General features: G+C 37.3%; 1 protein-coding gene across 1 annotated transcript in view; it reads right to left on the bottom strand.

The window, feature by feature from the left end:
• Nucleotides 1-25,607, bottom strand: part of LOC129755605 (uncharacterized) — a 63,686-nt gene extending 38,079 nt beyond the window's left edge. The window contains exons 1-3 of the mRNA XM_055752177.1: nucleotides 25,251-25,607; nucleotides 8,190-10,037; nucleotides 7,740-8,129 (exon numbers count right to left, since the gene is read on the bottom strand). Of these exons, the coding sequence (XP_055608152.1) occupies nucleotides 7,740-8,129; nucleotides 8,190-10,037; nucleotides 25,251-25,503 (2,491 nt within the window). The 5' untranslated portion in view covers nucleotides 25,504-25,607. The remainder of the gene's footprint in view (nucleotides 1-7,739; nucleotides 8,130-8,189; nucleotides 10,038-25,250) is intronic.
• Between the last annotated feature and the right edge of the window lie 612 nt (nucleotides 25,608-26,219).

Here is a 26,219-nt window from a genome sequence, read left to right as displayed (position 1 = left end):
TTCAGTTCGAAGCTCGACAAATATCTAAGTGGACCATCGATGCTGAAACGGAACGGAAAGATTCGAATAAGGCGCATTGAGGGGCTGAGTTCCGTCTGGTTGATGACCACCGTCGATGGATTTTCAAGGATTTGAAGATTGAAAAGAGTCGATATTAGGATCACTTATAAGTTTTTTTTAACTCAAGTTCATTATAAAAATTCAAATTCCAGGAAAGATTAACAGAAACTTTTATTGTTTTTATAGATCCAATCTCTTATCAATGAGCTTCCATGAACCTGTGAAACATGATCCCTTATATTTGACATCTATTCACAATTCATTGACTGAGAGAAATAACTTTTGTCGTCCAGAGCCAAACATTTTCCGAAATTATTTTTAACACGTTCGTCGCCATGCTCATTTTGTAGTTTTACTAGCCAGGCCCAAAGAAATTTTCAGAGAGAGAAAGCAAAGAGGGAGAACTCCCATATTTGAAACGTGTGGCGAAGCTGAGCGGTGAACTCAAGTAAGAGAGCGTCACACGCTTTTTGATGTGACGGGGCCCCCCAGGAAATACACCCGTCACCCGAATATGGGTGCCGTGGCGACGAACGTGTTAATCATCCATCGGCATTACAAACGTGTGTATTTTAAAAACTATTCAACTGAACTGATCGAAAACCTTTCTATGGAGGAAATGTAGGTGTTAATATGACATTTAATGTAAAAATATAAAAAAAATATCAATGATTTTAAGAAATACTCTAACTTTTTCATAAAATCTCTTTTTAATCTTTGCACACTTTTGTCAGCCATGTATTGATTTATTTTTTTACCACAGAAGCCAAACCTTTGCAAAATCATGATATTTTACACAAACTCACCTGGAAAAAGCAATTGGAAACTGGTTGGAACCTTTTCGTGAGTAGGCATCTCGAAGAATTTGATCTCTTAAATCCGGTTTTAACATATTTTTTTTTGTCCATCAGAACACATCTGTCATATTGCGTAAAAACCGGATGCACAGATTGCGATCTTTGGAACTGATCATTATTAGTTATTTACTTGGTGTCTACTAGTCAGGCAACAATTTTTGCCTGCCGAAAATGGATTTTTTGCATTATTTAAAGAGTCTGCATTCAGTTATCCCCAAAACCATAGACTTTTTACCATATTTAAGATCAAGGGTTGCCCTCCGATGGTTGGTTTGAACTTCGAGTGGCTCCTTATACTTCTTAACCGTTTGGTCTGAAAAAAAAATCAGAAAAAATCAACAGTTCATGAGCTTTCAAGTCAACAACGAAGAATTTTCGAGGCGCAAAATGCGTAAAAGGAGCAAATTTGTGCAAAATTATATCCGAGCTCTATTAACTTAGCTATTACCAGAATAAAGTGCCCGGATACTAAATGATCATAGCCTTAATGAGAGCGATTGAAATTTTTGGCGGTATCCGGTGGGCTCAGTTAACCCTTGTTGTTGAAGGCACGAGAATGAAACCGAGTCCACATCTGTTTTGGATTTCTCTTGTCATGCAGCCATTAGAATTTGAGCTTGAGCCTCAAAAGGATACTGGACTAGCTCTGTATCAAGTTCTTTAAAGAGACCTTGAGGACCTCTTCTCAACCATATCGTAAGGCGATGAAATATTATAACTTTTTGAAATAGAGGTACATTAACCCATAATGAATGTTTTTAAAACAAGTCGAAAAAAGGAAGAGTTGAGTTAAGGAAAAAAGGAGTTTGTATTGCACAAAGAAGTGTGAAACAAGTTGGCGAAAGTCATAAGAGTGATGATTGTAGATTAAAAAAATTGTAGTTATGAGGAACCTTGGGGGCTGGCACCACTGATTTGCCGTTGTGAGTTGAAGAAATGCCTAATTTCTTGCAATCGGACAAACGTATCTCAGCTTATGATCCTCGCGATTCCAAAATCTCCTCGTTTGTCCTGGTTAAGACTCTGGGATGCGAAAAAATGGTACGATTTCAGTCACAAACTATTTCCACAGCAATGGCATACCGAACGATTAAATTGTCTTCTTTGGTTGCTGCTATTTTGATTTATTGATTGTTATTGGTTTTGCTTTCCCAAGTGTGCGTTTGACAGATACACTCCTAATTATAAACACTCATTCTTCGGTAGGTTTTTTACTCAAATGGTCGAACTAAACGCACTAAACAAAATAGCTACACGAACTTTAATTATAATTCTAGAAAGTTTCCTTTCTGTGGAAAAGGAAGGACAGATTTTTTGTCGATTTTTACAATGGGGTTTTGGTTCCCGGGTTTTCATTTGAGATTTTGTAAGGAAAAACGTGAAAATTTGCTCGGATAATGTCACTATTTTGGTTTTTATGTTTTGAATATTTTGTTCTGACACAATACAAATGAAAAATTAATAATATTAATAATAATGTTTATTTTGACCCTTTAGCCATAGAGAACAGAGGTCGGGTCTAGAACAAAAATGAGCCGAAAACGTGTGTAAGAATTTGAATTCTAATTCTTTAGTATTTAGTTCAAATATCGCTCAGCAAATAGCCACTAGATGGTGCTGATTGCTAAATGGACGAAAAATAAACGAACTGCCCCGTTACTCAATGGGGGTGCCAGGAGTTTTTTGAAAAACCGCTTTAAGTGTTATGCAAACTAATCCTTAACTTCCTAAAACGCAAACAATATCGTAAGAAAGTTAATTTTAAGTTGGATTTATATTTTTAATTGGAATTTATGTGAAATCAATGAGGATTTTTGAGTTATTTAAGACAGTAACAAAATCCAAAATGTCACACAATTAAGAGCTCCAGGAAGTATTCGGGCCGATCAAACCCGGTCATTTTTACCAAAAATCTTTGCAAAATCTGCGAAATTCAAAATGTTCATATAAAAATATGGGCAAATCAGTCCAAATCCCGGTATTTTTATTAAATTTCAGGAGTTGCAAAATCTAGACATGAAATTTTTTTTCCCGAGGCACCACAGTGGCATTGATTTTATTTATAGATTAAAAAAATGGTTATAAGTTCAATTTGATGAAGCAAGCTCAAAAAAATTGTTATTTGACGCGAATTCTTATATCGTTAGTTGGAGCTTTGGCTTTGATTTCGCCAAAATGGTGAATATATCTGGGTAAAACCGATCTATTTTCTCGAAATCTAGGCAACCCTCAAACCTTGCTTTCCTAATTTTTTTCCTCAAAAATCCGCGTAAACTCATAAATTGAAATAGCCAATCTGGTATCATTACACTAGATACCAACTCTTAAGAGGAATTTCTGCTGTCCTGAATTCCAATGTTTTGGCATTAGGAAATGCTAAAATTCATTAGTTTCTAGTAAAACTAATCATTAGTTACTGATAAACTAACACATTTTTATGAAAAAAAAAAAACACTATTTTTGATTCAATTTGTTATCCAATCAAAGTTTTTTTTTTAATTTTTCCTAGATATTGTAGTTTCGAAGGGTTATAATTCTCCAAATTTCAGACAATTTATTACAAAATTTAACGTTGCGTGGCATTTAAGTTTACTTTCATCTAAAAAACGAGAGCCCATAGAAGAAAAAACCAAAGACACCTCCAAATTAGTCGTAATGAGGTATTGAATTATGTGCATCTCGGGTAAATTTGGCAGACCTTTGTTATTTGCCTCTGTAAAATGTATAAGGGAAATTTGTGATTAATTGTTGATAATTATAGTTCATCAAGTTGGATAAAGTTTGCATAGTAAAATGCAAACAAAAACGTTGGATCGACAGTTTTTCAACTGCCGATCAAGTTAGTAAGTAAACCATTTGAAACTTTGCCGTTTCTATACATACATGATAAAACTTTTTATTTAATTTAAATTCATAAGTTCATGGATTGTTCGATGGATGTTATTAAATAACAAATAACCATTCAAAAACGTTCAGACAGCACTAGCCACAAAAAGTCAAAAACTGATCTTAATCGGTTCGCTTTTTTATTTCCACTATTTACTTACTTGATACTGACCTAAGATATTCCCAGTTCTTCAACTCATTACCTTGGAAACTGAACGCAACACAGACATCAGACTTTGAAAAATTGGAGCATTTATATGATAAGAAAAACAATTAACTTACATATATTTCTAAGAAAAACATTTTTCCATAAATGAAATGTACAACATATGAAAGCTTTTATTAAGAGCTTTCATTTGAACCGTTCAAAATGTTTACACACTAAAATGATATATGATAAAAATTAGAAAATAAACATTTTATTTTTCAAAAGTGAAAAACTTAAAGGCCTTGCCAAAAAAAGCCCCGCATTTCCCCATACTCTTTTTTATTTCAAAATCTAGTTTAAGGTCCTTAAAATTACAATGAAAGAGTTTCCATGCACCTTGAAGTACCGTTTTTAGAGTTATAGTAAAAAAAAAAGCTGAAAATATCATTCAAATGGGTAATTTTTACTCATTAATGAGTATAAATTTAACAAAGCTGTTTCTGCTTTGTCAAAAAAAAATCTTTTCTCATGATTAATCAATCATTTCACATATTTTTCTCTTGAGTTTCACGAAATGTTTTGATAATATTTATCATTTGTTTATCAATTACTCTAAAAAACGGATTTCAAAATAAATAAATAGTTGGGTCAAAAATAACACCAACCATCCTACTATATAAGTTTTTTTTTCAAAATAATTTTCGATTAATATTATTTAAAATGGGTAAAAAATAACGGTTGGCATTCTTATAAAGATTTGAGCTCCAGCCCGAACTCTGTTCTGTATGATTCAACATAAATATAATTCAAGTCACAGTGAAATATGAAGCTTACTGGAAATTTTTCAATCTACAACTTTGTCTAAGACAGTAGGAGAAGAAATTGAATAGTTATAACCCCTCAAACATAGCTTTTCTTTATTTTTTCTCATGAAAAGAAACTAGCAACACTGACAGATTTTCCGTAGAATTTTCAGGAATATTATTTTATCAATAAAGTTATTGATTTTATAGCATTGAAGTTCTGGTGAAATGATCTTCATAAGATACTCTAAAATTTGCAAAAAAATATGGTTACCAGAAGTTAAAAGTTACCTGATGCTATGATTTTTCATAAATGAAACTTAAATCAGGTAGAATTGTATTTTTTTCTTGACGTTTTGATTTTAAACAAATATAAACTAATAATTAAGTTTAGGCATTTTCAATGGTATAGCTTACTGCGATCGAACAAATCCATGCCTTTTTTTCGAAAGAGTAATCCTTATAAGCAGCATTCGAAACTCTCTTAACCACGCGCTCGATTCCTTAGCTATGCCATCTCAAGTTTGGTTCTTCCATTATGCTGACTTTGAATTGCTCGGTTAAATCAGATGTTAATTAAAAGGCGAGTAACTACACCAATCGATCATAATTTCAAAAGTGTTAGCCGTCTCATTGAACATTGGAGTTTTCCTTAGTCTGGCAGAATTATCGCCTTGGAACAGAGAGATGAATGACTTGAAGGAGTTAAAATCCAACCAAAAAAAATTTAAAAAATCCTTGGGACATGTTATTTTATTTTCTCACAGATTAAATTCTATTTACGAGAAAATCGCAGTCCCTTTTTCGTTTGTTCGCGAGAATTGTGCTGAGAAAATGAACTATGGTGATCTTTTCATGATTGTTTCACGTAAAATGTTTTTCGATATTTTAATTACTGAAGCATAAATAAAATATGCCACAAGATATCCAAGATAGCGAGCGGCTGGTTAAGATGGTTTCACTGGCTTCAGAAAAGGTTTACACGTTTGAAATAAGACATGAATTGAATTGGAAATCGATTTTAAATGCCAAACTTAATTCAAAATATGATTTGAACAAGTTAAAAAAACAGCTCCACCCAATTTCAGTTTAATTTTTGCAAAACCATTGCATCTGGTGACTTTCGTCAGAACATTTTAAGACTCTAAAATCAATTACTTTGTTGTTAAATTACATTTTTGAAAATTGGACGGAAAATCTGTTAGTGTTGCTAGTTTTTTTTTCATGAAACTAACACCGCTTTGACGCCTTTGGCAAAGTTGTAGCCAGAGAATTTTCCAGTCAGCTCCATAAATTGGAATTTCATTTGCATTTCGTGAGAATAGCATATTCAAAAAAAATAAAAAAGTGACATTTTTCGAACAAATTTCTGGGTTTTTCTACACAACCTTTCAATTGAAAACCCAAAATATCATTTTTAAAATCTGCAAAAAATCTGCTGCTTGTTTTGATCACACAAGCAACTATTCAGACTTCAGGGTTTAGGATTACCATATTGACAGATGACGTCGTTCTATTTTCTATTCTCTGTGAAGAAACAATTTATTTCGATAAAGTTGAAGTAGTGGAGGAATGCGCATTACGAAAATTGTACCTGGTAAATGTGAAGGTTTTGAGGATACTTTTCACCAATCAGATGTTTTCCAAATTTCATCTGTGCCAAATTTCATATTGATAGAACTCGTTTTATCTAATAAAAAAAATTAAAATAATTTAAATTAATAATCATGTCGTTTTGACTCTCAGAGATCTAACTCATCAACAAGAGGATTTATTACCATAGCTTCGTGAGTTTGAAGACACACTTCACAGGTGGATTGTAAGATACGTAACCTGTGAGGAGTCTTCAAAATCATCGTGGTGGTTTGCGGTGGTGAGCAGGAGTTCCAAGTAAAAGCTTGCGATACTAGCGGCGCGACAAAGCCTGAGGCCTCAGTTTAAATTTTAGGGAAATTGGGTATTCTTTACTGTGCGATTCCTCTAGAAACAGAAATCGGGTCTAATGAAGTCACCGAATTTACTGAATACCCAATATGTATTGGATTTACACCTTCACCTTCTTGAGTGTTTTAAAATGGTAATTCATTATTTCAGTCGTTGGCTAAAGTCACAAACAATTTTTGTCCATGCAAATTGAATTAATTTGATCGTTTATGAAGGTTATGCTATTTTTTCACCCTAATATCACCTCTGCCCTGAAAAGCCAACAATTGCACTTTATCTTCGCTCAAATGGGCCTCTATTCATCGCTCGTTCTACGGTCAACTTTCAACTTGGTGGACTGCCATTTCCCAATCGTCGAGTCCTTCTCGGGGACCCAACACAATCGAGAAGTAGACAATTTTCCCGAGAATCTGGTCGGTTGGCCGTTTGGTCCAGAACGAACGAGATGAAATGAGCAATAAAACGAGGCTGCTCGGCGTTGCCAGCAATACAAGTCTTCTCAAAACACCGGAAGGATTCGATGACAACCACGTACCGCGATTCCAATTACTTTGTTTTCCTATCGCATTTTCTTCTTGGCCCGTGCCTTTTCTTCCGTTCACACACACACTTTCTGTGTATGCCAGTTTATCGGTTCTGATTGCTTTTTTTGCTGTTCTCTATATTGTTCGACCTTTTCTTGGAAAAATTGTTCACTAAAGGAAACGTCTGGAAAGATTTTTTTTCTCTTTATCGCAACATCTCTATTGTCTGCCCGGCACCTTTCCACACTGCACTGTGTTGAATTTAAAGACGTTCGGGATGTTTATGAGTTTTCTACTCGGTGTTAAACATTCTGACAATTATTGGTTGTGAGCTTTATATATATAATTTCACTATGGATACCACAGGCACTTAAACGTAAATACATTATAATTTTTTTAACTGGTATACTTAATGCGTAAAAAACCGTGTTAATTTCCGAAACCCGTGTTAATTCTCGAAAACTATGTAAAAAAATGTAGTACCTGTTTGCAAAATAATTCAGAGTACGAAACTTACCGGAATATCCTATTGTAAGCACCTCGACCGGCAGCGAACCACGCCGCCGGGATAGAATGTTCTCAACATCGGCCCGCCGCCGGAACCGTTGCCAGGCGGACGATGAGGAACCACTTCCGGAAGACATCGAAGGTGGATCCGTCGTCGGGACCGGAGCATCTTCCGACAGGATCGGACTAAGAATCTCCGCTCCACCGGACGAACGTCTCCGCATGGCCTTTTTGGCGCTTCGTCGCTTGAGGCCGAAAGTGTTCCGGATCACGACACTGTTGGAACTGTTGTCACAGGGTACAGAGCCGCGTCGCTGCATGCTGTACACCGGCCCGATACTGTTCGGAATACTTGCGGTCACCTCGATCGGTTGGGTTCCGTTTGGTTGGTCTTTTGAATCTGTATAGGGGAAATTTGATTTAGTACTGTGGTAAAGGTTTTCAAAGATTAAGGACTCACGCATCGTGGTGATGAACTCAGCCGGCATGGAACCCCGTCGCAGATCGCTCGTTTTAATAACAAACGAAACACTCAGCTCCGGTTCCGAGGGTTTCGGCGGAAGAGCTACGGTAACAGGTGCGGAACCACGCCGCCGGCTGAGGCTTCGTTTCAGCATCGAAGGGTCGAGATTCTCCTTCTGGCCCCCGAGAGAGAGCTTCGGTATTTTGGCCTTGTCGGCCGACGTGGACGAATCCGTTTCGCGTTTGAAGCTTTCCTTCTTGATCGAAAGGATACCTCGAGATTCACTGTTTGGTTCCGGATGGGAGTTGGAAGAGCTGCTGCTAGAGTTGGACTCGAGCAGAGCCTCTGGACAGGCTCCTAGTTCGGCCTGCGAAGACATGTACCGGGTTCGAACGTACGGCTGTAGCGGTGGGAAGGTTTGTTGGCGGATAAGGTGCTTGGAAGTGCCAACGGTGAGCAGATTAGCGGTGTTTCCTACACTAACGGCTCCGTGAAGCACAAGATTCAGTCGATCACCGCAGGCCCCATCCGTCATCGATGCTATGCTGCAGTCGGGAAGAAGATTCTCGGCGCTGAGCGGGCGTTCCCGATCAGCTGTGCTCCCGGTGGAAGATCCGCGTGCTCCCCGATGAAGACTGTCGCTGTCGGAAGAGAATATCGAAAGCGAATCGTTCTCAAACTTGTGCTCGTCGCTTTCCTGGATCGAATCCGGAGGTGGGTTGAAGTCTCGGTGGTCTCGTGCTGGAAGCACTATTTTCGGTATGCTATGAACGGGTACGGAGAATCGACGCTCGCTGTGAATGTTACCGAATACGGGTATCTGTAGCGAACTGCGTCGTTTGAAGGTCGGTATGTTGGGAATAAGCACTTCTGAGCTGTCCGAAAAATCGTTCAATGGTTCATCCGGATCATCGGGTTCATCCTCCTCCAACAACTCGGCATCTGATATTTCGGTACGAGTTTCCTCATTCAACTCAGCCTGTAGTTTGCATTCCCACTGATTTTGATTGTACTTTAGGTGATGCATCATATTGTGTGAGAGTTTGGTTTTCAAGAAACGGTGCCACTCATCCATCAACGGCGTAACGACAAACTTGAAGAAGCCCGTTTGGATTTTGGGTACGGAAGTGGAGTGTCGATCGCACAGCGATGTCACTGGCAAATTCAGCTGCCTTTCGTAGTCTCCCTGTCGGAAGAACTCCTCGCACACCTTCAAACTCCACTTTTTACTAATGTCCCACGGTCGGCAGGGATTCGAAATGTCGGCACACTTCAGAGCAATCTGCAGGATAAAGTGCCGATGCTCCTTCTCCCGCATGTCCAAACTGTCCCGGGTCAAGTACTCCCGGAACTTGGCGATGAACTCCTGCTGCCGGGTGATGTCCGTCGCAAGGATGAGAGAGCTGATTTGCTTTTCCAGTTCCGGCCGGATACCCTGTATCTGTTCCGCGACGCCACTCTCCAGCAGACAGCCGATGGCCGAACGCCAGTGATGGTTCTCTAGCACCGATGTGTTCTCGTAAAGGGCCGCCAAATGATTCGAAGTCGCTATCAAGAACGGCTGATTGACTCCCGGATGATCTAAATCATGCGTTACGGCACCAATTAACGATGCCATTATTTCCAGTGGGCTCAAATTCTCCAGGATGCGTTTCTCCTGCAGGAAACAGTGCATTGCTTGTGTTACGTCAGTCGCGTGGATTGAATTGTGATACGGATTCGTGCTGTGGTAGCCCTCTTCAATTAAACTAAACAATTTCCATACTCTAACTACGTCTAGATTGAAGTGGTCCAAAAGGCCGTACCAATGGAACAAATGAACACATAAGACAGGCAGTGAGCGTCCTGAAAAAAGAAAGATGAAGATAAAATTAATTGATAGGTTCCTATAGTTTTAAACATGGATTTATGGTTCTATATTAGCCCCGACAGGGGGTTGAAGTGGAAACGAAAGCGTTCAGCTAGCAGATCCTTCTTAGCGAACACATAAGAAAGTTTTGAAAAATAAGGATGGAGCAGATTTTTTTCATAATTCTGTTAGGTAATTTTATGTAATAGGTACAAACTTCAGAAGAATTCAATTTTTTTTTTCGCAGAAATCATGTTTTTATCCTAAAGTCGTACATCAAGATGATCGATGAAAGCCCAAATGAGCTTGACCAAGCAGCTTTTTCCGGTGCCGGTGAGAGGAACGACGATTGCACTTTTCACTGGAGTCTAGGAGTTAATCTAGCAATATGGACGAGACAAGAGAGGTCTGTGGAACCATATCGTCGAACGCGAGTGTCAGCATGACATATGAAGGGGGAATGCAAGCTAAGTGGATTTGGTCGAGAATGTTAAAAAAATCGTCCAACGAATACAAAACACTGACAGAGCAGGTTGAATGCACTATAAATGTTGGTAGCCATAGGATTTTCTAATTGCAAGAATCGTGCTACTATGGGTCCATGGGTGCAATTGGTCGACTCTAGATACTATGTACCCCTACGCCATAAAGTCCACCTTGGGCCCCTGGCCATAATTCCCATGCTAATCTGCAACGAAAGCTGCACCTGTGATGGAAGACCAAGTCCGCGCTTAAGCGCTCATCGGCTACTTAGTCAAAACTCCAACATATCCCACAAGTCTCACTCCCGAGGGGAGAAGAAGTCTCAGCAGTTCGTTGTAATCGATGTTCCACAGTATCGGGCCAAGAATCGATCCTTCTGAAACCCCTGCCGAGACACTCACTGTTTCCAGTCCCCCACTGGTCATATACAGTAGTTGGCGGCTACGGAAGTAACACTCCACCATCTTACAGATATATGCTGGAATCCTCATACGTATGAGAGACGACACAATCGCTGCCCAACTGATGCTGTTGAAGGCGTCCTTCAAGGGTGGCCACAGCGCAAAACCGGTCTCCTCTCCTCTTCTTCAGCCTGGATTCGTCTGCCCTTTCGATGACTAGTCGAATTTTGCTGCGGCCTTTCCGAAAACCAAACAGTGGATTTGGAATACCCGCGGAGCAAAGTGGCTTTCGACGGCGGGTGAGCCAATTAAATTGGTGAAGGTTGAGGCCTTCGTTGTTATTCATCCTAAGTCTAGCGTAAACTCCCTAGTCTGTACTTTGACATGAACGAATTTAGGATTAACGACACATACAAGGCTATGATAAATCCAGGAAAGTCCTACAGGTAGATCTTGAAGCGGATTGTCTTCATCGGTTGACCGTACGAATTTGGAACACAGATTAGCTACACAGGAAAAGTGGAAGGGGAGGGCAATAGCCTCGCATCTACAGATGCGAGCACCGATTTCACTTCTGTAGATGAGGTACCAAACGATACAAGCAAAAGTATTCGTGAGAAGTCATCAAACCGGCTACAGGAACGGCCTATCTCGGATTACCGTTCAAGACGAAGTATATGCAAGCCTTCGAATATAAGATCGACCGAGCCCACTTGCCCCGTAAAAACAAAGTCATGATAGACGGTAACGAGCTGGATGTAGTAGGTACAGTATATAGAGCTATCTTGACACGCTGATGACCACAGACAACGACACCAGCTGTGATTTTGCATACTACGGACTCTACAAGCACCTGGGGTCGAGAAGACTAAGTGTTCGTACAAAGTGTAGCCTGTAGGGAAGTACATGACGCCTTAGCTAAGGAAGACCTGTTTACATCCGGAGTATTCCAGCAAAGAGTTTTAGCTCTGGGAAGTTGTTCCATAGTGGAAGCGTGTTTACAGACTTCCCACCTGCGAATTAACGGCCAAGAGAACAACATATCATACTTGATGGACATGAAGTCACGATGAAAGACGCCTTGCCAGGTCTCGAATTGTTACAAGAGGCGGAATTCGGGCCTCGAATCGCAGGAAGCGGCGAAGAAGATCTGTCAGATCCTGATAAAGCATGGATCATCTAAAATCTGGACGCATTAAGGGTCTTTCTCGGAGCTATGTAGAAGGAATAAAAATGTTTTGTACTCAAAATGTAGGGTTTTAATTATTCCGATGTTATTTTGATGAAATTTCGAACCTTTCGTCCAGTACCACTCATCATAGTTTGGACCTCCTATTCGCTAACCTCAGCGGCCATTTTGTGCCACAATCACTTCATCTCTGTTGCATCCCGAGTCGTCCTTCCATTCTTCTCCATCTTCTGCTTGACATTGCACAAATTTTTTTTTCGATAGAGTGGAATTGAGGGCAGTTGGGTTAGTTGATGTCCTTTTCAACAAAATCTACCCCGTTGTACCACTGTAGTACAGTACCTCTTTGCTGTAGTGGCAGTACTGGTCCTTTGTGAGATCTAATGTACGGAAAAAACGTTCTTCAGGCACTCCTCCTTGTACATTTCGGAGCCCATGGTCTTGTTTCTCACAAAAGAACGTCTGACTATGTCCATTCGGACCCACGGAACTCACATACGGATGGATGGAGAAGCACTCAATTTACATAAGCACGTGGTTACTTAAACGAAAAAATTGGCTCGGTCCGAGATGTGCTAAAAAAGTTGCATGTGAGCTGGTCTACGTTCGTTTAAGGTCCAGAGGTCTTAAAATCAAGACGAGAAGCACAATACGACTGCAAAAAGTTGTGCGTGGAAGTTGTACGACCATTAGTTGCGTGATGGATAATGAGACGTATATCAAGGCAGACTTCAAGCAGATTCTTTGCGACCAAGGATAAGTTTGATGGTCCCGAGGACTCAAGGAAGGATTGATCAATCCGGGATCGATCTTTGAGAGATCGATCTCTTTTTGGACTCAGATTTTTTTGTCAAAACAAAACAACGGACCTACGGAGTGAAATTTGGTATTTTTTTAGTAAAAAAAAGACAAAACCAGGCATCTCAAAAACTTGCCAGATGAGGTGATGATAAGTGGAAATGCAAAAAAACGGGTGGAAACATTTCAAAAGGCATCAACCGCAGCTGGCAGAGATGACAATTTGCCTGATTTTTAAGGATTTGCCTGACAACTTGATAAGCTATTGAATTTCCATGATTTTTGAAAATATACCTGATTTTGCCTGATTTTTGTGAACGTGATGAAAATGGGTAGTAAGGAACTGAATTAAGTATATATGGTACCATCCTTAATTTAGAACCTTTTAGAGGAACGTAAGTTCATGAGGTTTTCTTTCTATATATATATATATATATATATATATATATATATATATATATATATATATATATATATATATATATATATATATATATATATATATATATATATATATATATATATATATATATATATATATATATATATATATATATATATATATATATATATATCTATATATATAAAAATGAATTTCTGTCTGTCTGTCTGTCTGTATGTCTGTTTGTCTGTCTGTCTGTCTGTCTGTTCCCTATAGACTCAGAAACTACTGAACCGATTTGCGTGAAACTTGGCAGGTGGGGGTATTGGAGGCAGGGGAAGGTTCCTATTATGGTTCGAGACCCCTCCCTCTCTCATTAAGGGAGGGAGGGGCCTCCCAAACAAAAGACAATTTTTTGCATAACTCGAGCACCCATCAAACAAATGGTATCAAATTTGACATGGGGTGGTATTTGAGTACGAGGAATATTTCAATGAATATTAGGTACCCCTCCCTCCTCTCAATGAGGTGATAGGAAGGGGGGAGGGGGGCTACCTTACAGTTTTTCATATAACTCGAAAATGAATCAAGATATTGGAGCCAAATTTGGCACGGGAAGGTATTTGGATACGAAAAATATTTCAATGAATATTTGAGACCCCTCCCTCTTTCCAGTAGAAAGGGGGAGGGGGCCTCTGTCATATTTTTTTACATAACTCAAAAACTAATAAAGCAAATGGAACCAAATTTGGCATGGGAGGATATTTGGATACGAAAAATATTTCAATTATTATTTGAGACCCCTCCCTCTTTACAGTAGGGAAATATACAGGGGGGAGGGGGCCTCTTTTTAATTTGACATAACTCAAAAACTAATTAAGCAAATTGAACCAAATTTTGCATGGGCAGGTATTTGGGGACGTGACATGTTCTAATGATTGTTTGAGACCCCTTCCGCAGCGGGGAGAAAGGAAAGAGGGAGGGAAGTTTCATACAATTTTTATTGCATAACTCAAGAACTACAACAACAAATGGAACCAAATTTGGCATGGAACCTTCAAAGAGGTGGATGAAAAGGGGGAGAAGAGGTCTCCCTTACAATTTTCAGTATTATTAGAGAGCTGATCGAGCAAATTGAACCATATTAGGCATGTGCGGGTATTTGGATACGAGAAATGTTTATATGGTAAATTGAAGCCCCACCCTTTTTCAGCGGAAAGATATAGGGAGGGAAAGGGGGGCTTCCATACAATTTTTTGCATAACTCGAGAAATAAGTTTTAAAGTTAGTTTCAAAAAGTATTTGAGTACAAAAAAAACCCCCTCCATTCAATGGGGAGAATGGAAGAATTGCTTTCAAGTTTATGCATAACTCAAGAATTTACAAAGCAAATAAAACCAAATCTGGCATGAGAAGGTATTTGAATACGAGAAATTTTTCTATGTCAAAAAATTCCTTTCTTGCAGTGGAATGATAGAATTGGGAATAAAGGAAGGGAAGAGGAAAGCTTACATTTAACTTTTTTTTTTACAAATTCCGATAAATGAACAAAACTTAACATCGAAAATCATTTTTGTATGATTCTATGATTATCTGACACACCATCCTCCTGTCAGTGAGTAGGTACATAGGGAGGTGAGGTGAGCCCAATACAATTTTGTTAGCAGAAGTTCTCAATTTATTCTAACGAAGCTAACAAATGGAAACAAATATGGTATGGAACGGTACTTGGTTACGAGATATGTTTCTACAATTGTTATAGACCTTTACGCTTTACAGCGTAGAGGGGAGAAGAAAGGAGGAGGTTCCATATATATAAGCTTAAAAACTTATCAACCAATGGAACTATATTTGATACAAGAGGATTTTTGGGAACGAAAAAAATGGGTTTGATTATTGAAGATCACGATCTCCATTCAGCAGGGGGGGAAGGGGAGGACAGGGGGGGGCTCCCTGATCAGTTTTAAGCATAACTCCAGAACATATCAAGCAAAAACAACCATTTATTTATAAGTTGGATTGTTTGCGTAAGATTTATTTGAGACCCTCCTTTTTTAAGGTCGCGAAGCTTAAAGAAACAGATTAAAATTATCAGATCTTCAACACAAATTTTTAGATCAAGATTCAGAATATGAGTTTAAGTTATTTTTGTGTTGCAATTTGAAACTCCAGCTGCAGCTTTCATTTTATAACGGTTGCTTATGAATTATGTTATAATTTGGTTTAAAATAATGCCAACAAAACAATAAAAATTTGATTAAATTCTGAAAATATCATTCGATTTTGAAAGGTGTAGCAAAGCACACCGGGTCAGCTAGTATATATATATATATATATATATATATATATATATATATATATATATATATATATATATATATATATATATATATATATATATATATATATATATATATATATATATATATATATATATATATATATATATATATATATATATATATATATATATATATATATATATATATATATATATATATATATATATATATATATATATATATATATATATATATATATATATATATATATATATATATATATATATATATATATATATATATATATATATATATATATATATATATATATATATATATATATATATATATATATATATATATATATATATATATATATATATATATATATATATATATATATATATATATATATATATATATATATATATATATATATATATATATATATATATATATATATATATATATATATATATATATATATATATATATATATATATATATATATATATATATATATATATATATATATATATATATATATATATATATATATATATATATATATATATATATATATATATATATATATATATATATATATATATATATATATATATATATATATATATATATATATATATATATATATATATATATATATATATATATATAGGGGAAAGTCGGGTAAAACGGACACCCTAAGGTAGAATCGCAATAGAAAATCAGATATTGCTTTTTTCATCGCAGTTTTCGTGCAGATGGGCAGTTTAGATTGTTTGCTATCGCATTAATCAACGGAATTAATAAATTTCCTTCATCAAGACTGTTTTTATAGCCATCTAAAACATGCTTGCAAATTACACTTTTCAAAAATGGTCGGGTAAAACGGACACTGCTCAGAAAAGGTACATTATGTCGCAAAAATTGATGTTAAAGTAGATATTTTTGTGAGTTGGGTATTTGGAAACGCTTTAAACCCAAAATGGAACCAACTGGTTCGAGTCCAGAAGCTAAACAGTGTGGTTTCGGAATTCCGTATTTTATGGGCGCTTTTTTTAACCGGAGATCCTATTTTTACAGTTTTTATGGCCTGTTTTCCATGCCGAGTGCTTTTCGATCGACAATTGCTCTTGCCAAAGTCTTTCGAAGGCATATGGAGGATTAAACCGATGAAAAATTCAAAATACCTGTAGAAACTTATGTGTCCGTTCTACCCGACCTTGAGGTGTCCGTCTTACCCGCCTTAGCGACTATTTTTTCAAAACGTTTGTTGTTCAAGCCCTTTGACGGAAACTCGCTGATTTTCCTCCAGATGGTTAAAAAGAAGCCTAATGAACACTCTACCTTTGAAAACGGTTGAAGTTTTAGAAAATTTAGTGAGTTATGAACTATTAAATGAGGAGAAAAAATTACATCAAATAATGTATCCTCGAAGTTTTTGTTCGTTTTGTTTACTATTATGAGACCTTGCTTGCTACAAATAAACAAAGGGTCTCGAAAGTGTTGATACACTTAGGTCGAATTCACAGTGAGCGCGGTTCGAAGTGCGAAGCGAATTTCCAATTCGCGCGAAAAACCGCTTCTCATTGAAACACGTTGAAAAAAACATCGACCGGCCACAGTGCAAGCGAATTTTCGTGCGAACACCTGGCTGGATCGCGCGAATTCATCCTGTTCATCCGGACATACACTGAAAATATTCTCTCGGATATTTTTTATCGTAAAATGATTTATCAAAAAAAAATTTTTCAAAACTTTATTTATTTAATTATCATTGCCGTTTCTGTTTTGGTAATGAAAAATGCACGGTGTTTTAGCGCGGATTTTCGAAACAAACGCGGTTTCAGTCTTTTTCTATTGAAACAAAAAATAAATGGCAATAAACGACCGGTGGCATGAAAGCCCCACAATATGTGTATAGGGTGAAGGGGCTGAACGGATAGAAGTTGGAATTTGTTATCCGACGCCATCTTGAAATCCAATATGGCCCCTTTCACTCAATTTTAAAATGCTGGAAGTGACTGAAAAGCTCATGAAACTCCCACAATATGGGTATTGGATGAAAGTACTCAATAAGTAGAAGTCGAATTTGGCTGTCCGACGCCATTTTGAAATACAAGATGGCGGTTTCCGCTTAATTCAAAATGCAATAAATAACTGAAAATCGTAAGGTCCATCCACAATATAAGAAATCAGTAAAAGGGATAAAAAAGTAGATGAAAAATTACTGACAAAAATTTAACAAAAATTTTGAGAGAACTGCAAAAAAGCACTGAAAAGAATAAACAAAAATATAACAAGTGTTATAAAACTAAAGTAATATTGACAAAAATAATACAGAACTGTGGGAAAATATGAATAACTATTACTAAAATTAAAAAATATGACAAAAAAATAGTGACAAATGACAAAACTTTGAATAAAACACGCCAAATGTGGTTAAATAATTAAGCCAAAAAATATGACAAATATTACAAAATGAGACAAAAATATGAGAAAAAAATCACAGAAATGGCAAAACTATGACAAATGAGAAAAAAAAATTTATGATAAAATTATAATCAAAATTTGATAATGAAATGACCTGACAGAACTAATATAAGGACCAATATTTGACAATAAATTTACAAAAATGACAAAATAATAACAACAAATTTACAATAAAATCACAAAAATCTGACAAAAAATAAGGCAAAATGGCTAGAATATGATAAAGTTTTGAAAAAAATATGACAAAAATTTGTCAAAAATAATGACAATAATCTAACAAAATTATGAAAAATGAGATAAAAATATAACAAAATACTTTCAAATATATGTAAGAAAAATGACAAAATGATGACAAATACGACATAAAAATCACAAAATTAAAAAAAAAAAGACAAATCCAAACATATAATAATAATAATAATAGTAATTTATTAATGATGAATATGTAAAAAATATATCGCAAATACGACGAAAAAATGACACAATCTATAAAAATCTATGGGCTTGTGATATGTGTAACTCAGTTGGCATGTTAGTTCCCTCCTAAGCCAATGTCCGTGAGTTCAAATACAAGAGTAATCATCGAATGCATTTGTACTGGAAAAGACTTTCAGTATGAAGAGAAGGTGGTAAAACGAATATAATCGAACGAAAAAAGACAAAACTATAAAAAAAAATTACAATCAAATGAACAAAAAATCTGGCAGAACTATGGCAAAAATATGACAAACGAAAACATGACAAAATTATGACAAAAATTAAAATAAAATGACAAAAATCTTACAGTACTATGACAACCTTTGTCAATTGTCATAGTTTTGTTTTATCATAGTTTTGTAACATTTTTTCATACTTTTGTTGCATATATTTTTATCACATTTGTAAGATTTTGGTCATAGTATTGCCAGATTTATGTTATTTTATTTCAAAATTTTGTCATACAGACCCCGCTTGATTTTGGCAACATCCGAGCAAAAACCGTTCGTTTTTGGCAACATCCAAAAAAGACGTTTTTTTGTCTTTTTTTTATTTTTTATTTCCATTTTAAACAAATAAAAATTAATGTAAAACGTAATATTAGCATGAAATTTTTTCATTCGGCTTAATTATGATAGTTTTAAACAGTAAAAACATGAATTTTTCCATGTTTAATGCTCATAACTAATATAATTGAGTCAAAATGAAAAATTGTATGCTAATATAAGGTTTTACATAAATTTTGACTAATTTGAATTAAAAATCAAAAATGAAAAAGTGACAAAAAAAAACCGTTCGATTTTGGCAACATAAAATTTTCGGTCGTGTTGCCAAAAACGAACGGGGTCTGTATTTGTAATTTTTGATTAGTTATTATATTTGTCATATTTTTATTTCATTTTTCATATTTTCCATAATGTTGTCAAATATTTGTCAAAGTTTTTAATTTCGAGTTTTGGCATTATTACTAATTTGTTGTTATTATTCAGTCAACTTTTATTAATTTTTGTCAGTTTTTTTTTTTAATTTGGTCATGGCTTTGCCATTTCAATGTCAAATTTATCATAGATTTGGTATATTTTTCTAATATTTTTGTAATATTTTTATCACCATTGCCATATTTTTATTAAAGTTTTGTCAGCGTTTCGTAATATTTGTTATTATTATATTGTATTTTTTTTTCAAAATTTTGTTATATTTATGTCATAGTTTTAGAAGATTTTTTTTGCGATTTTCAGTCATTAAAATTATTTTAAAGTTGAACGGAAGCCGCCGTATTGGATTTTAAGATGGCGTTTCATAGCGTCAGACTGCAAAATTCGACTGTTACTAATTGATTGAGTTTCCGGAATTAACGCGGATTGGTTTTTTTTTGCGCGGTGCGTATCCCTCGCTCACAGTTTTGTTAATTTGCAAAGATTTTTTCACATGTGATTAATTTTTGCAACACCGAAGGTTTTTTTCAGTGTTGAACCGCTTCGCAATTCGCGTGCACTGTGGCCGGCCTTCAAAAGCGAACTTGCGAAATTCATCCGGTGAATGAATATTTCGCTTCGCAGTTCGCTTCGCGCTCACTGTGTTCGTACCCTTAGGCGAACATATTCCCATCGTTATATACTTGCCAAACATTGTAATTTTCGAAATATCGAAAGTGTCCGTTTTACCCGCTGTGTCCGTCTTACCCGACTTTCCCCTATATATATATACCATCACATAAAATCTTAGTCTTGTTAAAAAAAGAGGTAGGTATCAGGAGAGCTAAGCAGCTTTCTTCACCAGAAAGTCGTAGACCTTGATGCCAAACCTTCGACAATTTGGGAATCAATTTAAAACGAATAATCTGCAGTATATCCGAAGGCGCGAGAATACCTAGGCAGGATAGATGGATTCGAAAAAACTTTTTAATTCTTGCTTAGCACTCCTAAAACAATCTTCAAAAGCAACAAGACATAGGCGCGGTATTTAAACCTAATTACATGGACTCTTGGGAGTAAAAAGGATAGGAAATTATCCTTGAGCTATGCAATCCTTGTACCCTTCCATTATTCTATCCTAAACCATCCTAAAATTCCATGTAGCAAAGTAGAAATGTGGAATGTAGACACTAGCCGGCAACACAGAGCATCCCCCCGGAAGAAGGCAAAGGAAAAGTGCATTCGCGTACACAGCTGTAAAATCACTGGCTTAAGCAGTTGACACCAGTCCTCAGACCAATTCAACTGTCAAGAAAACCGTTAATAAATAAATTGAAAAAACGCTCTTTTAAAGATCGATCCTTTAAACTCGTTTTTTTCGGTGACCCTTCAACTGGATCGGGCTTGGAGATCGATCTTTTCGTAAAGATCGAACAATTCTAACCCTATCACCGTTGTTGTGGTCACTGATCGTGGACTTTTTTTTTTTTTTCTATTTTGATAGGAGTTTAACCAAACTGATCGTGGACGATTTCCTAAACAAACTTGAATCTACGGGATTCGAAGTTATTGGCTTTGCTGATGACGTAGTTATTACAGTTCGGGAAAACATGAGAATGTGTTGTCTAATAGAATGCAATCTGCACTTAACTATGCACTATTCTGGTGCAGGGAAGAGAGACTGAACATTAGCCCTTCCAAAACTACTGTGATAACATTGGGTGGTATGAATAAGGTTTAGCAATTGCTACGGTAGCTTTTACTTAGCTCGAAATCAATCAAAGCAAAAGTCCAAAGCATTTGCTTAGTTTGGTATGAATAAACATTTGCTTAGCGGATGTGTACTAAAATCTTAGAACATAGCTTTTGCTTCGAAAAATAGAGCTATCCAACCAGCAGAATCTGAAGTTTTCTAAAGTAAAATGAAAGAAGACGATCAAAAATTGAAAAGTACGGCTAAAGTAGCCTTGAAGTCGACGAAGTGGGTGGTGGGTGTAAGAACGACCGGATTTTTTTGTTAATGCGTGCTCGTATGTTGATGTTTAAAGAAAAATGAATACATATTCGAATATTGTCAAACAAAAAATGGCCTAACTTCAATATTTATCATAAGCTCTCCCACATGTATTCGGATCGGGATAATCCGATGTATAAAAAAAATGGGCAATAGGCGCGCATTTTAATTTAGATTTTTTTTAAATCTTAGGATTATAAAAAATTATATAAAAATGAGATATCTGTAAAATGTTTTTAAATTATTACCATTTATTTCTTACTTTGAGCCAATTGGGGCTTCTTCCACTATAGCCGGATTTTTTTTAAATTTGAAATATTTATTAATTGATTTGTTTATTGTCATCTTAGACGAATGATTTTATACAACGACAGGAATATGAAAAAAGTTGGGTTATCAGTTCAACTTTCCTTTATACATGTTGAAAATACCTTTTTGAATTGTTTTGAAGTGAACTATTGCTAATTTGATAAGTTCATGACGTTATTAAAGAATTTTTCATTGGAAAAGTCTGCTACCGAGCATGCTTAGAAAATAAAGCAATTGCTATGAGATTTGTCGAGCAATTACTTCAGATTTGAGCTTTATTCATATCAAACTAGCTTGTTCTAAAAGTAAAAGCTCCTGACTGAGAAAATAGCTGTCAAAAAAACTTTATTCATAACAACCGAAGCAATTGCTTTAAGCGACTGCTCGACTGCTCGATTCAGTTTAGCAAAAGCAATTACTAAGCTTTTTTCATACCACCCATTCACTACGAGACAAAAAACTGCACTAAAACCTCTAACATTGAATGGGGAAGTGCTAAACTTCGAATCACAGGTGAAATATTTAGGAATCATACTAGACTCAAAACTATCATGGAACCCACAATTAGAGCATGTAATAGCCAAGGCTACAACAGCTCTATGGGTTTGCCTCGAAGGAGTAGGGAAAAAATGGGTACTAAGGCCGAAAATCATCCATTGGAATCATTGGATATTCACAGCTATAATAAGACTTAAAATCTCCTATGCCTCCTTAATATGGTGGACCAAAACTGTGCGAGCTACGGCCCGGAAGAAATAAGCGAAGCTTCAAAGAATAGCAACGCTAGCTATAATTGGCGCTATGAGAAGCACATTAAGCGAAGCTCTGAATGCACTACTAAATATTCTGCCACAACATCAATTTATTGAGTTAGAACCAGAACGAAGTGCCTTGAGACTCTCAAAAATCAAAACTCTCTATGAGGGGGATCTTACAGGACATCTAAAAATCCTGAATAAATTTAAAATAAACTCACTTATTTACTGTAAAGAATGATGACTGGATGGAGCCTGTTTTCAACCTAGACATACCATACAATGTAACTATCAACGATAGGGACGTGTGGGAGTCTGGTGGTCCTGCGGTACCTCCCGGATCGATTAAATTCTTTACTGATGGGTCAAAAATGGATAATAGACTGGGGCAGGGGTGTTCGGACCTCAGGACTCAGACTCAGGATCTCAATTCCTATGGAAAACTGGCCAACAGTATTCCAAGCAGAAGTTCAAGCATTTCTAGAATGCACTTTAGCCTGTTTGGAAAGAGGATACAGACAGGTACAAAAGTATCTATATATTTTCTGACAGCCAGGCCGCTCTCCGAGCACTAAGTACGTTCACATGTTACTCCAAGCTAGTATGGGAGTGTAAAGTTGCATTAAGAAACCTGGCCATACGGAACAGAGTATTCCTTTCTGCGAAGTATCGAGGAGTGCCTTAAATATGAAACTCAAGAACTGGGAAAGCACCACTATTGGCTCCAACTGGAGAACAGCAGAGGGAGCAGCTCAGGCGAAAAGATTCATTGAACCAAGCGCACGACTCTCCAAAAACATGTTGAACTTAAGTACTTACAAAGATCTCTTGACCGGACATTGTCCAACAAAACAACATCTTAAACGGATAAATATTATTCAAAACGACGACTGTCGGTTCTGCGGGTTCGAGAAAGAAACTGCAGAACATCTTCTATGCAACTGCTGCGCCCTCATAAATCCTAAGAAGGTTATATCATATATGTTTGATATCATAGCCGATTGGGAAAAGATGTTCAATCAGCAATCAACTGTTACTTCAATCAATAGTGCAGGGCAGTCCGATAGCATACAGTAACACGGGATAATTACTACAATAGATCAAGGACGAACAAGGACAAGGACGGAAATTTATTGTACGATCAGGTGAATCAAGTCCAATCAATTTCCTGCCTCTTCTGGAGTACCTCGAGGGAGCCACCTTGGACCCATCATATTCCTGATCTACTTCAACGACGTGCTGCTGCTTCTCGATGGACCAAAACTGGCGTATGCCGACGACTTGAAATTGTTTCAATCCATCAACAGCCCCGAAGATGTCAACGTCTTGCAGAGCCAGTTTAACATCTTCGCCGCCTGGTGTGATGTCAATTGCCTTCCCTTGAATCGCAACAAATGTACGGTAATTTCGTTTTCACGCAAGCGGCTACCGCTATCGGCTGATTATTTTCTTGGACATGAGACAAATGCACGAGTTAAGCATGTAAAAGACCTTGGTGTGATCCTGGACGAACGGCTGGATTTCAAGATCCACACAAACTACATCGTCGATAAAGCTTCCAGATGTCTGGGTCTTTTTTCCGCATGACAAAAGACTTTAAGGATATTTATTGTCTCAAGAGTCTTTACTGCAGCTTGGTTCGATCGTCCCTCGAATATGCCTCGGCTGTATGGTGCCCCTACTACCAAAATGGCTCGGAGCGTATCGAGGCCATCCAGAGACGTTTTTTGCGCTTCGCTCTCCGGAACCTGAACTGGCAAGACCCGTTCCGACTCCCCAGCTTCGAAAGCCGCTGCCGCCTTATCGTCATCGACACGCTGCAGGCCCGCTGACCGCAACACGGGCCTCTATTGTTGCCGATCTGCTTTCGTCTAGAACCGACTGCCCTGCACTGCTAGAAGCACTCCAACTCAGCGTGCGATCCCGAGGCTTGAGGAATCGTAATCTTCAGCTCTTTGCTCCTCTCCGACAGAATAACTACGGAGCTAATACAGCGCTAATTGGTGCAATAAGGACGTTTAACCGCTTCTCCGATCATTTTGATTTTGGCGTTTCGAGAGAATTATTCCGAAGCAGAATCCTTAGTGCTTTAAGTATAGTATAGGGTAAATTCCGTGTAATTGCAGTTTGTCTTTGATTATTAACCTATCATTTGGATCAATATGTGATCTGTTGATGAAAAATAAACAAATAACAAAACAATGTGGTGGAAAGAGAGGTGATGAGAAAGAAACTACTGGTCGCAGTGGGCTCTCCCCTACAAGGAAAAAAACCCAGGACGCCGAAGGTTTTGGAATTTGCCTAGAAGTTTCTGATTTGGCAATCCATTTGCACGTGCTGAAAGCGGACCACTTCGTTCGTCACCGTCTTCACTATGCATGAGCAAGTGCATCTGTAAACGCGCATCCAGAGGCGGCTCCTTCCTTTCCTCAAGCCTCACGATGGTCCGATGCTTCAAGGAGGTTCTCCAAGGAGTAGATTTGTGGTCGAAAGAGCTCTGAAGTCAAGCAGAATTTTATGGCTCTAATTAGGGATATGGATCCAGCATTCGTTCAAGGTTCGAGTTATACAGGTGAAATGAAATTAATGAATGATGCCAAAACAAGCTACTGTTGTTTCTTTATACTCCCTGAATATTTGGTGGCAACTTTGTAAGTGCAGATTTGCAGTGGCAAACCATCTAACAAATAAATCAGATATTGCACTTACCACCAGTGACCGTTTCTAGGGTGAAAGCGTTGAATCGCCAGTTGCCGACGCGATCCAGGATGCACTGCACCTGACCGTGCAGGATATCGTCCAGGATGGCTTGATCCAGCGCCAAACTTCGGGTGTTGAGCTTCTTCCTGCGCCGTTTGTGCATCGTCAGGAAGCGTCCGGTACAGGCATGGCGTCTCCGAGGATTCTCCAGATGTTCGTCGGCAATCAGGGCCGCAAACAAGGGCCGATCCTGGTCGGACATTCGCCTTGCCGACGGATGATATGGGATGGTCGTCACGGTGGCCGCGGTCTGCGTCGTAAAAGCAACCGTCGTCGTCGTACCTGTCGTCGGTATCGTGTTGGAAGTTGTAGCTGCAAGGAAAAAAAGAGAGAAAAACAAGAAATCAACATCCCAAGCTTCAAGAGTTTTAAATTAGCTCATCTATCAACTTGAAAACAAGCGCTCAGCCTGATTTCTGAGACTGACGAAACAGATTCAACACTCATTACGCTGAAAAATAGGACCACATTAGGAGCAAATTAATGGCGGAAGCAAAGTATCCAGCAGAGTGTCGGAAATTAATCCCTACCCGAGCAAACTTTCCGGGCGAAATCAAAAGTGATAGGAATTTATCGCTCAACTTGAGTATCTTTGCTCCTTGTTTTTCGTTCGTTTTGGAGCGGAGCCCATACAGAGAAAGTTTTTATTTTTGGGGTTGGAGGGACCGGGATCGGTATAATAATCCGCTCTAATCCCACCACACGCCCGTACCGTACTGAGCTGACGGTAAATTATTTCTCAACCAAATGAAAATTAAAGGTCAGCCTGATTCAGTTAGTCGCCAAGTTGAACAGTCGATTCCGATACCCACAGAAGCAGAAGCAGATTAGAGGGAAGCTACACCGGTTGGTATGACACAACTGCGGAAGCAACAGAAACAGCAAAAGCCATCGGCCAAGGTCTCTAATCCCTGGAAA

The sequence above is a fragment of the Uranotaenia lowii genome, chromosome 3, assembly GCF_029784155.1.
Source record: "Uranotaenia lowii strain MFRU-FL chromosome 3, ASM2978415v1, whole genome shotgun sequence".
Lineage (NCBI taxonomy): Eukaryota > Metazoa > Arthropoda > Insecta > Diptera > Culicidae > Uranotaenia > Uranotaenia lowii.
This window is presented reverse-complemented; position numbering and strand designations above follow the sequence as displayed.